At 40.7% G+C, this 14,532-nt stretch overlaps 1 protein-coding gene and 1 pseudogene across 1 annotated transcript; one reads left to right on the top strand and one right to left on the bottom strand.

Annotated features, from left to right (window-relative positions):
* Positions 1-798: 798 nt before the first annotated feature.
* LOC111970688 (olfactomedin-like protein 3A) lies at positions 799-3,549 on the bottom strand (annotated as a pseudogene).
* Positions 3,550-7,029: 3,480 nt separating this feature from the next.
* LOC111970647 (probable G-protein coupled receptor 25) lies at positions 7,030-8,380 on the top strand. Its single transcript, XM_023997448.3, has one exon. It carries the CDS (start codon positions 7,049-7,051, stop codon positions 8,174-8,176), a length of 1,128 nt encoding a protein of 375 aa, XP_023853216.3. The 5' UTR covers positions 7,030-7,048; the 3' UTR covers positions 8,177-8,380.
* Positions 8,381-14,532: the final 6,152 nt, after the last annotated feature.

Here is a 14,532-nt window from a genome sequence, read left to right as displayed (position 1 = left end):
ATTTTCAAAGAAGCTTGGATCATCATTATTCGGACCGTATAGGTTAATAAGCCATATCTGTTTATTGTCCAATAACATATTTAAAATAATCCATCTACCTTGAGGATTTGTTTGGACAATTTGCACATTTGGATCAAAATTATTGTTAATTAAAACCATCACCCCTTTTGAATTTCCTTGCCCATATTTCGCCCCCCCCAGTTCTTTTTCCACAAAACTTCATCTAAAAGTGTTGAATGGGTTTCCTGTAAACAATAGATATTATAATCCTTCTCTTTTAGCCAGGTAAATGATGATCGTCTTTTCTTATTATCTGCTAAGCCATTACAATTGTAACTGGCTATACTTATTTCACCACTTACCATAATGAGACACAACTTTCAATTATTTTTATCAAAATATATAAAATAAAATATTTAGATTCCGTCTCTCACAGTTGAAGTGCACCTATGATAGAAATTACAGACCTCTACATGCTTTGTAAGTAGGAAAACCTGCAAAATCGGCAGTGTATCAAATACTTGTTCTCCCCACTGTATGTTCCTCTTTTTCTGTAATATGGAAGAAAAATAACTTACACACTTTCATCCAAGTATGTTTTTATTCAACATCAAGGCATAGCCAGTGAAGTTAAAATGTTGTTTTCGAAAGTGCTAAACAGAAAACAAAAATATTATACAACTGTACTGTTTTTACTTCAGATTCTCCGTCCACACTCTCCTAGATCTTTATTATCATATAAATATTTAATAACAAGCAATATCYAAAGTAAATGGATGGTTTTGTCACTGAACTGTTTTTCTGTTAGTAAGACAGGAAGGACTATGACAATGATCTGATTACATTTAGGACTGTTCAAAATCATAACTGCAGATGTAGGATCTTAATTTGAGCCAGTTTGCTACAGCATAAAAATTATTCTGCAGCAACTGGACATGTGGATTATAATAAATTGACAAATTTGTAGGGGTTGATAAATGTGTTCGGGCAAATCAAGTTTAAAGTGGAAATTGGAAGCCTTTCTAACCTCAGATACACTACAAGATTGCATTTCCTGTAGTGCAGGCAAATTCCTGCAACAGCATGATCAAATGCAGACACGGCATCTGTAGTTGAACAAACCTGAATATGACAGTGAAAATGTTTTATTTTCATCTACACAGACATTTCTGGGCTTTTACTCAGTACCGATGAAATCTCAACACTAGGTGATGCTGCTGAGCTCATACATCCAGTTTCTTCTTCATGGCCAGCTTGTAAAGGATCTGGTAGCCCTCCCAGGCGTAGATCTGCAGCTCCAGTAGATTGTACTTGGGAAAGTACACTAGCGGTGCGTCGTCGTTGGTCACCATATTACTGACATCAAATACACACTGGACACGCGAGGGTCTGGGCTCCGCACTGTTGTAGACCATGTACACCGTGCCTCAGATGAAGGCTCCCTCGGACACGGCGTGTCCCACATCTGTTCGATGTCGAGCGTGTTGTCATCCATTTTGTCCAGAGAGATGTGCCTCTCAGTCTCCTTGGTGGCATACACTTAGATGGCCCAGAGGCCCTCCTCGTCTGCCTCCAGGTCAATGACCGTCTCCAGGCTTAGGCCATATACGGGGACGTGGTCCTGGACAGGGAAGACAGCGTTGTCCGCCACAGGTCGTACTTGATCAGCCGCAGCTCCTTGCTCTCCTTCAGGTAGTACGCGTGGTTGTTGTAAACGGTGTGGCCGCTACCTCGCCAAGGGGATGGCAGCTTCATGGTCTTGGCCATAGATGTGCCCAAGGAGACGGTGAAGTCCCTGATGGAGCCAAACTCATAGAGGGTGTCCTCATCTGTGCAGTTGAAGACGTAGACCTTGCCTGAGCTGCTGCCCACATCTTTGGGCCTCCAACTCACTTAAAAATCTTCATGGATTTGATGCTGGATATCATGTCCCTGCAGTCTGGGAGAGGAGAAGAGAGGTACATGACCCTTCCTGGTCCCACTTTAAATTTAGTTGGACTAATATGTTTTTTACATGGTAGTTAACATTACACAGCGGGTTCAGTGTAATTACAATGTAGACATTGTTACAGTCAAACTGTGAYATCTGTTATACCAATATCATGAGACAAACTACAACATACCATATTAATAACTCAAACAAAAGTGATACTAAGGGACTAAGTAAAGTTCAAGGGATAGTTACATAAAAAAAATGTTTTAGCTTATTTTCACTCCTTTCACATGATCTGAAGTATGTTCAGGTGTTCAACCTGATTGTGTCAGAAGAACCTGCCCACTTAGTCGGCAACAGCACTCATCTGATTTCATTACTGGCTAAATTAAAAAACTATTTAATTACAAGTGTGTGGCAATGTTTATTAAGATCACAGGCTATTAAATCTAATTAGTCACTGCCTACTCATTTTTGCTCTAGTGCAACTGAAACCAGATATTACAATTAAATTGGTGCATAATTTAGAGAATGATATTTGAATCAGCATCCCATCTTCACCTTCATCTATGTGCTTCATCAGCATGCTCTCATACAGGAACTCAGTAACTGTCCTCCCACTTCCTGTACTTCAACAACCAAGTGTAAATAGTTTCCTGAATACCTGCTCTAGATTTATAATTATGCCTGCCAAGAAAACCAGATGGTGTTCTATATGTTATCAACCCTAACCTTAATGTTTTACAGCAGAACAAGACGTGTTAAGCACAACATTGAATGAAAGCCACTTAAATTATTTAGTAAGGGCCTCTGAGAGTAGAATCCTGATATGAGGGTAGATTGATTTTCTAATTTAGTTACATGACAGTACAGCAGCTGAGACACTTGGCCTGCATACACGTTTATAGACATCTCATACCTGTGGCCCACTATATCTCCACTCATCATGTAGAAGAAGACTTGTTAAGGAAACAAGGCCTCGCATTACCGCTACTGCTGAGTTTACTTCATATATTTGTCCTTTCAGTAGGCCTATGCCAGGCAAATTCAAATATGGACCTCGAAGCTAGTTCCACTGCTGATTTTTATCAATTAATTCTTCCCCTCTAGGGATTTAGACCTGGGAAGCCAGGTGGGTGCAATTAATTACCAGGCTTGCTATGATCCTCTTAGTAAGTAATCATGTGTCTTTGTCCCCTCAGTATGTCTGCCACATCTCACCTGTGGCCTTGTCGCACTTGGCCTTGCTCTTCTCCTTCACCACGGTCACCTGTTGCTCCACCAGCTTGTCGTCAAGGTCCACGCAGGGCTGCGCCCCGTTCTGTGTCTCCAGGTAGTCCATCTCGAGCTCCACGCGCGTCCCCACGCGGTTTAGGTCTGTCCTCAGTGTCTCCTTGTCCAGGGTCTCAATCCAGGCAACCATCTGCTGCTTGAACTCCGGCAGCTCTGTGGCATAGCAATTGGTCTGCTCGTACCACACCGAGATATGGTCCTGGTGGGAGAGGTGAGGTGAGAAGAAGACAGTTAGAGCAAGTAGTCCTGGAGGCTTATGGGTGCTGTCCCTATTTCACAGGATTAATTAACACCCTGTTCTCTGGGGCCACTGCCACAGTCATCACCAATGGTATGGCTTCTAAAGAACCAATGGTATGGCTTCAGGCTCCACAGGGGGACGAGGCAGGGATGTTTCTCTCCCTTGCTGTTCATTCTGGGCCTGGAACCTTTGGCCATCGCATTAAAGGAGAACAGAGACATTAAAGATGGAATCTGCAGTTTGGGGAAACAGTGCCACTGTCTACCCCACAGCCGGTGTTTTGCTTTGTTGACAAAGCTAGGAGGGTGTGCAGAAAAGTCAGGATTATAGTTGTATTCAAGAGCCGCTGGTGTGGCTAGGAACTAGGAAAAGACAGCTACCAACACCACAGAGAGGGAAGACCAGTGGATATAACACACTGTGTGACAGCGTTGAAGTGATATGCAGCAATGTTTTTCAATTAAAAAATATTCCAAGTCCACAGTATACTGAATTATCACCTGATATATTATTTCAGGTGGATGTATCACATGGGATTGTGTGAAACTTACTCCTCAGCCGGACATGTCCCCACTTGCGCCAGCTAATATCTAGCTTTTCGAGTGGTGCTGGTAAGATGCTTCCAGAGGGTGGTCACATGTGCTAGCAAAGCATAGGTCCCGAGTTCGTGCCAGGTATAGGCCAAATCGGGGGAAATGGTATTTGCTAAGCAAGCAGTGTGACCTCCTTTGCACAGACAGCTGCAGGATGATTAAGGAGTCTCACTAAAACAACATTAATACTCATTGTGTATTTAGTTTTCAATTATTTTTCAATTTTCTCTCTGCATTGTTGGGAAGGGCCCATAAGCATTTCATTGTTAGTCTACACATGTTGTTTACGAAGCATGTGACAAATAACCTTTTATTTTATTTGATCAACCTGAATTGGCAAGTGTTTTACCCTTTTTTTTTTTGAATGACTCACTGGCTGGAAATGAACCGAGAGGTTTCTCTGAGTAGTTACAGTCTCTCAATAAGCAACTTGTTTGGGAGGTATTATTCATGCAGTCAGAGCACAGAGAGGGAGAAGCCAACTATTTTCCATCTGAGAAAGCAAGAGGGAGAATGGGATGTGGGTACAAGATATTTGGCAGTGAAGCAGTGGAGTTGTGTTATTGCACATCAACACCTTGAAGTGAGCCAGCTGGTCAGTCTTTTGCAGAGAAATTGTCCAAATAACTCCATGTATAAGGCTTATACCACATTAGGGATGAATATAGGTTACTTTAGGTTGGGAGGCGCTTTTTATTTTGTTATTATTCGTTTTCTATGTTTTGTAGAGACTGAAATCCATTGAAACATATGGTTGATGACTCGTATCACACTAAAATGCAATGTTTAGGCAAGTTAAAGCAAAATATTGTTTGCACAGTTGTCACTATGTATTAGAAGTTGTCACTCTTGACTAGAAGTTGTCTCTCTTGACTAGAAGTTGTCACTCTTGATTAAAAACTAGTTGTTCACTCCTGTTAGTATTTGATTTAGTTTAATGTGTTTCGAAGTAAACTCTTAAGCATTGATGGGAACCAAATGCTTGTGCAACGCTGAGAGTGGAGGAAAACCTTTTTGCCAAATAGAAGATCCTTTCTCCCCTCATGTTTTTATTGGAACAGTAACCTTCTCTTACATAACCAACATTCAACTAGCTCAGGCTGAACCTTTTGTCATTGGTTCCCTTTCCTTTTCCTCTAACATAGTATTATATAACTATAGTATTATATACCTATAGTATTATATAACTATAGTATTATATAATTAGTTTCACTCTGTTCTACAACTGTTCATATGATGATTTACATTTCTGACAGAGACCATTGTCCATTGTTCATGTTCACACACTACTATCAGTCAAAAGGAGAAGTGGTTGGTTAAATTAAGCTGTCATTCCACGTATGGTTTTCACAGCCTTTCACATCAAGTTCTCATCAAGTTCACATTACAGTAAGTTTTATCTATAATATGACTCATCTGATGAGACGTCTGATTTATTCATGTGCACGATCATATAGGGTCTGGCAAGTCCCATTTTGATTTCCACATGCAAGCATTTTCGCATAATGAACAGCAGAGGGTGGTACGGGCGGCCCAATACATCACTGGGGCCGACCTCCCTGCCATCCAGGACCTCTATATCAGGTGATGTCAGAGGAAGGCCTGTTCACTCTGCTACCGTCCGGAAAACGGTACCGGAGCATCGGCTCTCTCACCAACAGGCTCCGAGACAGCTTCTACCCCCAAGACTGCTAAATAGCCATAAGACTGCTAAATAGTTAATTAAATGGTTACACGAACTATCTTGCACTGACTATGCACACTCACAAGACTATATACACACTCACACTACACTGACACTCTCACACACAACCCACCCCCACRCACACACACACTTTCACACTTTCACACTCATTATTTGCTGCTGCTACTCTGTTCTTAATTTTACTCTTATTATTATCTATTCTGATGCCAGGTCCTTTGACCCTGCCTTTATGTACATATCTACCTCAAATACCTCATAGGCACATTGATCTGGTACTGGTACTTCCTGTATATAGCTTCATTCTTGTGAATTTTATTTTTATTTTTATTATTATTTTTAACTCTGCATCGTTGGGAAGGGCTCGTAAGAAAGCATTTCCCTGTAAAGTCCACACCGGTTGTATTCGGCGCATGTGACAAATGCAATTTGATAACAGTGTTTGCTGTTTTCACACCTTTCACACAAGAGACTATGAGTAATACGAGTGGCGCAGTGGTCTAAGGCACTGCATCTCAGTGCTAGAGGCATCACTACAGATCCTGGTTTGATTCCAGGCTGTATCACAACCGGCATTGATTGGGAGTCCCATAGGGCAGCGCATAATTGGCCCAGCGTCGTCCGGGTTTGGCCGGGGTAGGCCGTCATTATAAATAAGAATTTGTTCTTAATTGACTTGCCTAGTTTATTTTAAATAAATATATATATAAAGTTGATTTTCAATGTCATGTCTCAGTTCAATTTAATGATTGAAATTATAAATCCACTCTGTGAATGTAGGTTTTCTAATATGTACAAAATCATAATTAAAGTATGCCTACATCAATCCCTTGAATACCATAAACATCCTGTCCCTGTCAAATGCTTTTATTGTTTGATCTGCAACTATAATTCAGTCCTTGGTTGTTTTTTATTATTTTCGTTCAATGCCATTGCCCAGATTGTACATGTACTTTTTCTCTTGATATGTTTTTATGTTTCTTCTTGCTTAACTTTTTGCCTGCATGTAAGGAAGTATCTTAAGTGTTTCTATTTGAAAACTGATATGCAAATAGAGTATATTGTAAAAGATTATCATGAGAAATAGTAGTAATTTGTGTCATTTTGTGCAAGAATATGCCAGATAGAAAACATACAGAGATCATGCTAGAGATCACAGAAGAAAACCTGACAGTTTGTCTGTGGTTTTTAAGAATGTGACGCAGGATAGTATGTCTAGAAGTAATGAGCTTGCCAGCCAGACACACAGAGCGCAAGCAGCTGAGACACTTCTCTCTGACCACAGAATGGAAATGTATGATAACGACAACTACTTCTACAGCGATGACAATGACACTGACCTGCTGTACAATTACAGCTACAATCCAACCAACCTTGGGGAGCACTCCAACTCCAGTCTTCCCCATTCTCACATCTACCTGCCACTGCTTTATTTCTTCATGTTTTTCACAGGCTTCCTGGGAAACCTCTTTGTGATCATGGTCATGGGCAGCAGGGGGAAGAGGGGTGGGCGTCTAGTGGATACATTTGTGGTTAATCTGGCGCTGGCGGACCTGGTGTTTGTCCTCACCCTCCCACTGTGGGCCGTCTCCTCCAGTCAGGAGGGACACTGGCCTTTTGGGAACCTCCTCTGCAAACTCAGCAGCTACATCATCTCCGTCAACCGCTTCTCCAACATCTTCTTCCTGACCTGTATGAGCGTGGACCGTTACCTGGCCGTGGTGCGCCTCATGGACTCCCGCTTCCTGCGCAGCAGCCAGTGTGTGCGTTTCACCTGCGCCGTTGTCTGGCTGCTATCCCTGGCTCTGGGTACCCCCTCCCTGGTGTACCGTAGCGTACGTACCTCCAACGGTGAACCCTTCTGTCTGGAGGACGAAGAGTCGTCCTTCTTCCAGGGTCTGAGCCTGACCACGGTTTTCCTGACCTTCGCCCTGCCAGTGTTCATCATCCTCCTCTGCTACAGCTCCCTCCTGGCCCGCCTGCGCCGACACTGTGTTGCCACGGGCAACMCCCATGCGGAAGCCCGCCGCCGCCACTCTCTCAAAATGGTCTTCACCATCATCGTGGCCTTCGTGGTGTCTTGGCTTCCCTTCAACATCTTCAAGACCCTCCTAATTGGTTTCAGGCTGTCTGGGGCCGATCTGAGCAATGAGACCCAGTCTGTCCTGAGTCAGGGCCTCACTCTCTCCTGCTGCTTGGCCTTCCTCAACAGCTGCGTGAACCCGGCCATCTACCTGCTCCTGGACCACCACTTCAGACGGCAGGCGGAAAGCCTGTTTCTGAGCTGCGTGCGGAAGCGTGGGCTGCACCAGGGCTATGCCTCGTCCACCGACTTCTCCTACAACGGCACCTCAGAGAGCTGTGGCACAACAGCCTCCAGAACTCATTTCCAATCGTTCGACCAGAAAGTCTGATAGCAGGGTTCTGCACATTTTATAGCATTTCTGTAGTCCAAAGCCCTAAAGGTTGAAGTGAATAATTTTGTATTATGATTTTAGGTGTTACTGTATGTAATTCTAAAATTCAGTGAAAGCATCCACTATAATATATTTTATGTATAATAGTTATTTCATTATCATTAATAGTTTGAATTGATGTTTGCATTCATATTACTTATTTATTTTGCTTTCTTTTTTTAACTGAACAACCATATTTTGAATATGATTAATTCACCAGTAGCCTGTTAATTATGATTGTTAACATTTGTAAATTCATAGTAATATTAAATAGCAATTTGTTAACAGTAACATTAATTTGTTAGTGGTTCATTTCTGCTGTATGAAAACTATTACAATAATATTCTAAATGGTTTTCCATGTTCATATCATTAGTAAGATGACATTTTAAGCATTATAAATACAAATAATACACATTTTTGAATAAATTGGGTGTTTATATGATTGCTAATAACTACTTTTTCCCAAACTATGTCATAGTTTACTAAGTCGTTTTGCAGTTTATCAATGGCCATTCAGCTGAAAACATTCCAAATTAGGTTAATATCAACTGTAATGCTTCGATTAGATTTGTGTGTACTTTTTACAATAAAGCAACACAGAAGAATTAAAACAAAGTTGAAATGGTTTAAGCTATATTTTAGGCATATTGAAAGAAAGCATAATAAAAAAAAAAGTAATATATAACAATTCCTCATAAGTAGTTCCTATAACTTTATTGTATCGAAATACTTATTTTTATAACATAACTTTACCATTCATAGCTTTTATAGGCATTACATGTTCACGCTACATAGTAACATATTGAGAAGTCAAAACACTTCTCAGTTTATTTCTTCAGTGACTAGGTAACTCATCAAAACAAACTTACCAATCAAAATAGATCCAAAAGCTCAACAATGTTTTCTCTACTTCCTCAAAATGATTGGACTTGCACTCAAATCAGTGGCAAACTGCTGTATCTGCAAGTTAGAGTGCTGGTTGCTGACCAGTGGCAACAAAATAACATCCACTTTGATTGATAAAACAGATACTCTCATAAATGATACAAAATGAAACTTCATTGAGATAAGAAGAGTTCTTCGCATGGGATTTTGTTGGCTGGTTATATGACTTGAAAGTTCAAATGTTCATTCATGCCCACATGTTTTTTCAGTTGCATTTGCACTATGAATCATCCAGTTTCAAATGATCTTGAGAAACTTGGGTTAGATGCCAGTCTGTGGGAACCTAAAGCATAACTGTACTTCAGCCGAAGTTCCCTTCAGACATGTGAAAAAACTGCATTGGATCCCAGACCTGACCTTCTGTTCCACTTAATCAGAATGATGGCAGGTTGTTGAAATGGACAATTAACTTCACAGTTTAATGCTTGCTAGTCATACCAAGTCACTGAAAACTATACTGAATAAAAATATATACGCAACATGGAACAATTTCAACAATTTTACTGAGTTACAGTTCAGATAAGGAAATCAGTTAAATAAATTCGTTAGACCCTAATCTATGGAGTTCACATGACTGGGAATACAGATACTGTAACGGCAGCCTTCCTCCTCTTCGTCTGAAGAGGAGGTGTAGCAGGGGTCGGACCAAGACGCAGCGTAGTTCGTGTTCAACATGTTTAATAAAAGACGATAANCGAAACAGTCCTATCTGGTGCAGAGAACACAAAGACAGAAGACAACCACCCACAAACCCCAACACAAAACAAGCTACCTAAATATGGTTCCCAATCAGAGACAATGACTAACACCTGCCTCTGATTGAGAACCATATCAGGCCATACATAGAAACGGACAAACTAGACACACAACATAGAATGCCCACCCAGCTCACGTCCTGACCAACACTAAAACAAAGAAAACACAAAATAACTATGGTCAGAACGTGACAGATACGCCTCTGTTGGTCACAGATACCTTCAAAAAAAAAGGAAGGGGCGGATCAGAAAACCAGTCAGTATCTGGTGTGACCACCATTTGTCTCATGCAGCGTGACACATCTCCTTCGCATAGAGTTGATCAGGTTGTTGATTGTGGCCTGATTGTTGCCCCACTCCTCTTCAATGGCTGTGCGAAGTTTCTCTATATTGGTGGGAACTGGAACACGCTGTCGTACACGTCGATCCAGAGCATCCCAAACATACTCAATGGGTGACATGTCTGGTGAGTATGCAGGCCATGGAAGAACTGGGACATTTTCAGCTTCCAGGATTTGTGTACAGATCCTTGAGACATGGGGCAGTGCATTATCATGCTGAAACATGAAGTGATGCAGCGGATGAATGGCACGAAATGTGCCTCAGGATCTCGTCGCGGTATCTCTGTGCATTCAAATTGTCATCRATATAATGCAGTTGTGTTTGTTGTTCGTAGCTTATGCTTGCCCATGCCATAACCCCACCGCCACCAAGGGGCACTCTGTTCACAACGTTGACATCAGCAAACTGCTCGCCCACACAACGGCATACATGTGGTCTGTGGTTGGGAGGCCAGTTGGACGTACTGCCAAATTCTCTAAAATGACGTTGGAGGCGGGTTATGGTAGAGAAACTAACATTCAATTCTCTGGCAACAGCTCTAGTGAACATTGCTGCAGTCAGCATGACATTTGCGTGCTCCCTCAAAACTTGAGACAACTGTGGCATTGTGTTGTGTGGCARAACTTCACATTTTAGAGTGTGTGTAATGTGTAATGATCATGCTGTTTAATCAGCCTCTTGACATGCCACACCTGTCAGGTGGATGGATTATCTTGGCAAAGGAACAGGGATATAAACAAATTTGTGCCCAGAATGAGAGAAATAAGATTTTTTTTATTTCAGCTCATGAATCATTGGACAAACACTTTACATGTTGCGTTTATATTTTTGTTCAGTGTAAGTTATTGCAAAGTATCAAGTCACAGTTATTTCAAATTAGTACATACAAAATGCATGCGTCATTGGGAAGGCCCCGTAAATAAGCATTTCACTTTTAGTCAAATACAATTTGATTTGATCACTAATGAAGATGAGATGATTTTGCCTAGCAGAATCCTTATCTTTTGACCAAGAGGTCTCTCTGGCAAGGATGTGGTTCTCTTCTCAAATGGTTCCTTTAGTAAACCCATATCACTTTATAGTAGTTGTTGTTTTTTCTGCAGGGGGTCAGGCTGAGGGCCTCACCGTTGGGACTTTCCTTCTCTGTCAATCACACCACATGAAATGAGAAGCATGGCCCATTACCCTTTAATCTCACTGCCAGGCCCTGCTTTAGGTGACAGGGTGCGAGGCATCTGTCAGTTTCCATTGGTGCTCTCTGTGCTCGCAGTGATGAGAACAAACGTCCTGTCGTTTTCTCATGGCATTATCTGTACCCGCTGGCACACGGTGTACACTCAGTTGCTCAATTTGAGAATGGTTGTGAAACCTGTTTGAGTTAACCTTACTGGAGATTGACGTGTGACATGTAATCATTAGGCCTAGGTGAAGTCCTTCAACAAAACCATCACAAATTGAACATCGGATGATTGATAGGTGATATATTTTTGAGAGATAGACGTGTAGCCTATACTCAATGACAGTAGAGCAGTGGATGTGTTTACTTCAATTCTGTGGGCAGAGAGAGCAAATGAAAAAAAGAGAATAGATTTAACCTAGATAAGACGTGAGCTTATGCTCTAAAGGAGTGTGCAGAAGGTGTGAAAACAACCAGAACCTCAAAACAGTCAACACCCCACACACTGAAGTGATCACATGGCACTGGCAGACTGTGGTTTGGTTTCATTTCCTTCATTGTAAAGGAACACTGAACTACAGTTAGCAGATGAAGTATTTTTACTTTATAGTGGTCAACACCTAGATAGGACATTTAAACTAATTGGCTGATCGGTTGTTTCATGTTTAAAGGGTGAAAATACAGGAAAAGTGTTTATCTGCGCTGGTTTCCTAGTGGCTCATATACACTATATATACAGTATAAGAAAGCATCAGAAATTGATATTTGGCAGCCTTACCAAACAATTTTTTAAAGGGTGAAAATGCAGGAATAGTGTTTATCTGTGCTGGTTTCCTAGTGGCTCATTTATACTATATATACAGAATAAGAAACCATCAGAAATTGATATTTGGCAGCTTTACCAAACAATGTGCCTTCAGAAAGTATTCATACCCCTTGACTTATTCCACATTTTGTTGTGTGACAGCCTGAATTAAAAATGTATTAAATCAACAAAAAATTCTCAACCATCAACACACAATAACCCATAATGACAAAATGAGAAAATGGGTAACAGTTCATTTTAAGGGGTTCTTATTACAGTGTAATTACATGTGTAATTACACTGTAACAAGAGTGTAGTTGATTGTAATAACTCATAGTTACACTGTAACAACATGTAACTGGTGGTAATTGCAGTCTGTAATTACAGAGGTGTAACAACGAATGCTTGTTACCACGCTTGTTACAAATGGGTAAGTGTCCACTAAATTCACCAATTTAGTGTTTTGTTTCTTCTCAGCTGCATCCGATTCAGTAATAACTATCACAAGGTTGTAATCTCGTGGACAGATGCGCTGGGTGTCCCGAAGTTACATAGGCTCTAATAACCTACCCGTGACTGCACACTTCAACATTTCCACTCAATGTTGTTGCTAGCACTGGCCACCAAAAAGTGTACCATATGGGTTAACTTGGTTGAGTTTACAAAAATAGATAAGGTGTAGGTTAATCTCACTGACTGAGGTCTACCAAACAGGTGTCATCCTCAAGTGTGAGGATAAACACAGAGTACATGTAAAATCTGCATAAGAACAATGTAATTACTAGGTGTTTCCCAGGATTTAGCTAGTTAACTAAAGAGTACCTTGAGTATCTTGAGTGGTCCTTGCTTGTAATTAATGTGTACTTTTATAGTACATTACCCATTCTGACAACCTGGCTCTAATTTTAAAGCTTCTGGAAGGACCATCCAAGTGAGAAAATATACACAGTAGTACACCACAGAGTACATGTGAAATCTGCGTAAGTACAATGTAATTACTAGGTGTTAAACAGGATTAAGCTAGTTAAAATTAAGTGTATCTTGAGGGGTACTTGTAATTAATGTGTAGTTATACAGTACATTACCCATCCTGACAACCTGGCCCTAATTACAAAGTTTCTGGAAGCACCATCCAAGGGAGAAAATAAACACACTATTACACATGTAATATCTGCATACGTACAATGTAATTACTAGGTGTTACACAGGATTTACCTAATTAAAATGAAATGTATCTTGAGGGGTTTTATATATTTATATATAAAACTTATATAAACTTATATAAACTTATATAAAACTTGTTTTATATATATATATATATTTTTTTTCACCTTTATTTAACCAGGTAGGCCAGTTGAGAACAAGTTCTCATTTACAACTGCGACCTGGCCAAGATAAAGCAAAGCAGTGCAACAAAAACAACAACACAGTTACACATAAACAAACGTACAGTCAATAACACAATAGAAAAATCGATGTACAGTTGAAGTCGGAGGTTTACATACACCTTAGCCAAATACATTTAAACTCAGTTTTTCACAATTCCTGACATTTAATCCTAGTAAAAAGTCCCTGTCTTAGGTCAGTTAGGATCACCACTTTATTTTAAGAATGTGAAATGTCAGAATAATAGTAGAGAGAATTATTTATTTCAGCTTTTATTCTTCATCAAATTCCAGTAGGTCAGAAGTTTACATAACTCAATTAGTATTTGGTACATTGCTTTAAATTGTTTAATTTGAGTCAAACGTTTTGGTAGCCTTCCACAAGCTCCCCACAATAAGTTGGGTGAATTTTGGCCCATTCCTCCTGACAGAGCTCGTGAACTAAGTCAGGTTTGTTGGCCTCTTTGCTTGCACATGCTTTTTCAGTTCTGCCCACACATTTTCTATAGGATTGAGGTCAGGGCTTTGTGATGGCCACTCCAATACTTGACTTTGTTGTCCTTAAGCCATTTTGCCACAACTTTGGAAGATGCTTGGGTCATTGTCCATTTGGAAGACCCATTTGCGACCAGCTTTAACTTCCTGACTGATGTCTTGAGATGTTGCTTCAGTATATCCACATCATTTTCCTACCTCATGATGCCATCTATTTTGTGAAGTGCACCAAGTCCCTCCTGCAGCAAAGCCCCCACAACATGATGCTGCCCACCCCCGTGCTTTACGTTTGGGATGATGTTCTTCGGCTTGCAAGCCGCCACCTTATTCCTCCAAACATAATGATGGTCATTATGGCTGTAACGGCAGTCTAAGTCGTCCTCCTCCTCAGACGAGGAGAGGCGAGAA

The sequence above is a fragment of the Salvelinus sp. IW2-2015 genome, linkage group LG11 (genome assembly GCF_002910315.2).
Source record: "Salvelinus sp. IW2-2015 linkage group LG11, ASM291031v2, whole genome shotgun sequence".
Taxonomy (NCBI): Eukaryota; Metazoa; Chordata; class Actinopteri; order Salmoniformes; family Salmonidae; genus Salvelinus; species Salvelinus sp. IW2-2015.
Note: the sequence above shows the minus strand (reverse complement) of the source record. Positions and strands in the feature narration are given on the sequence as shown.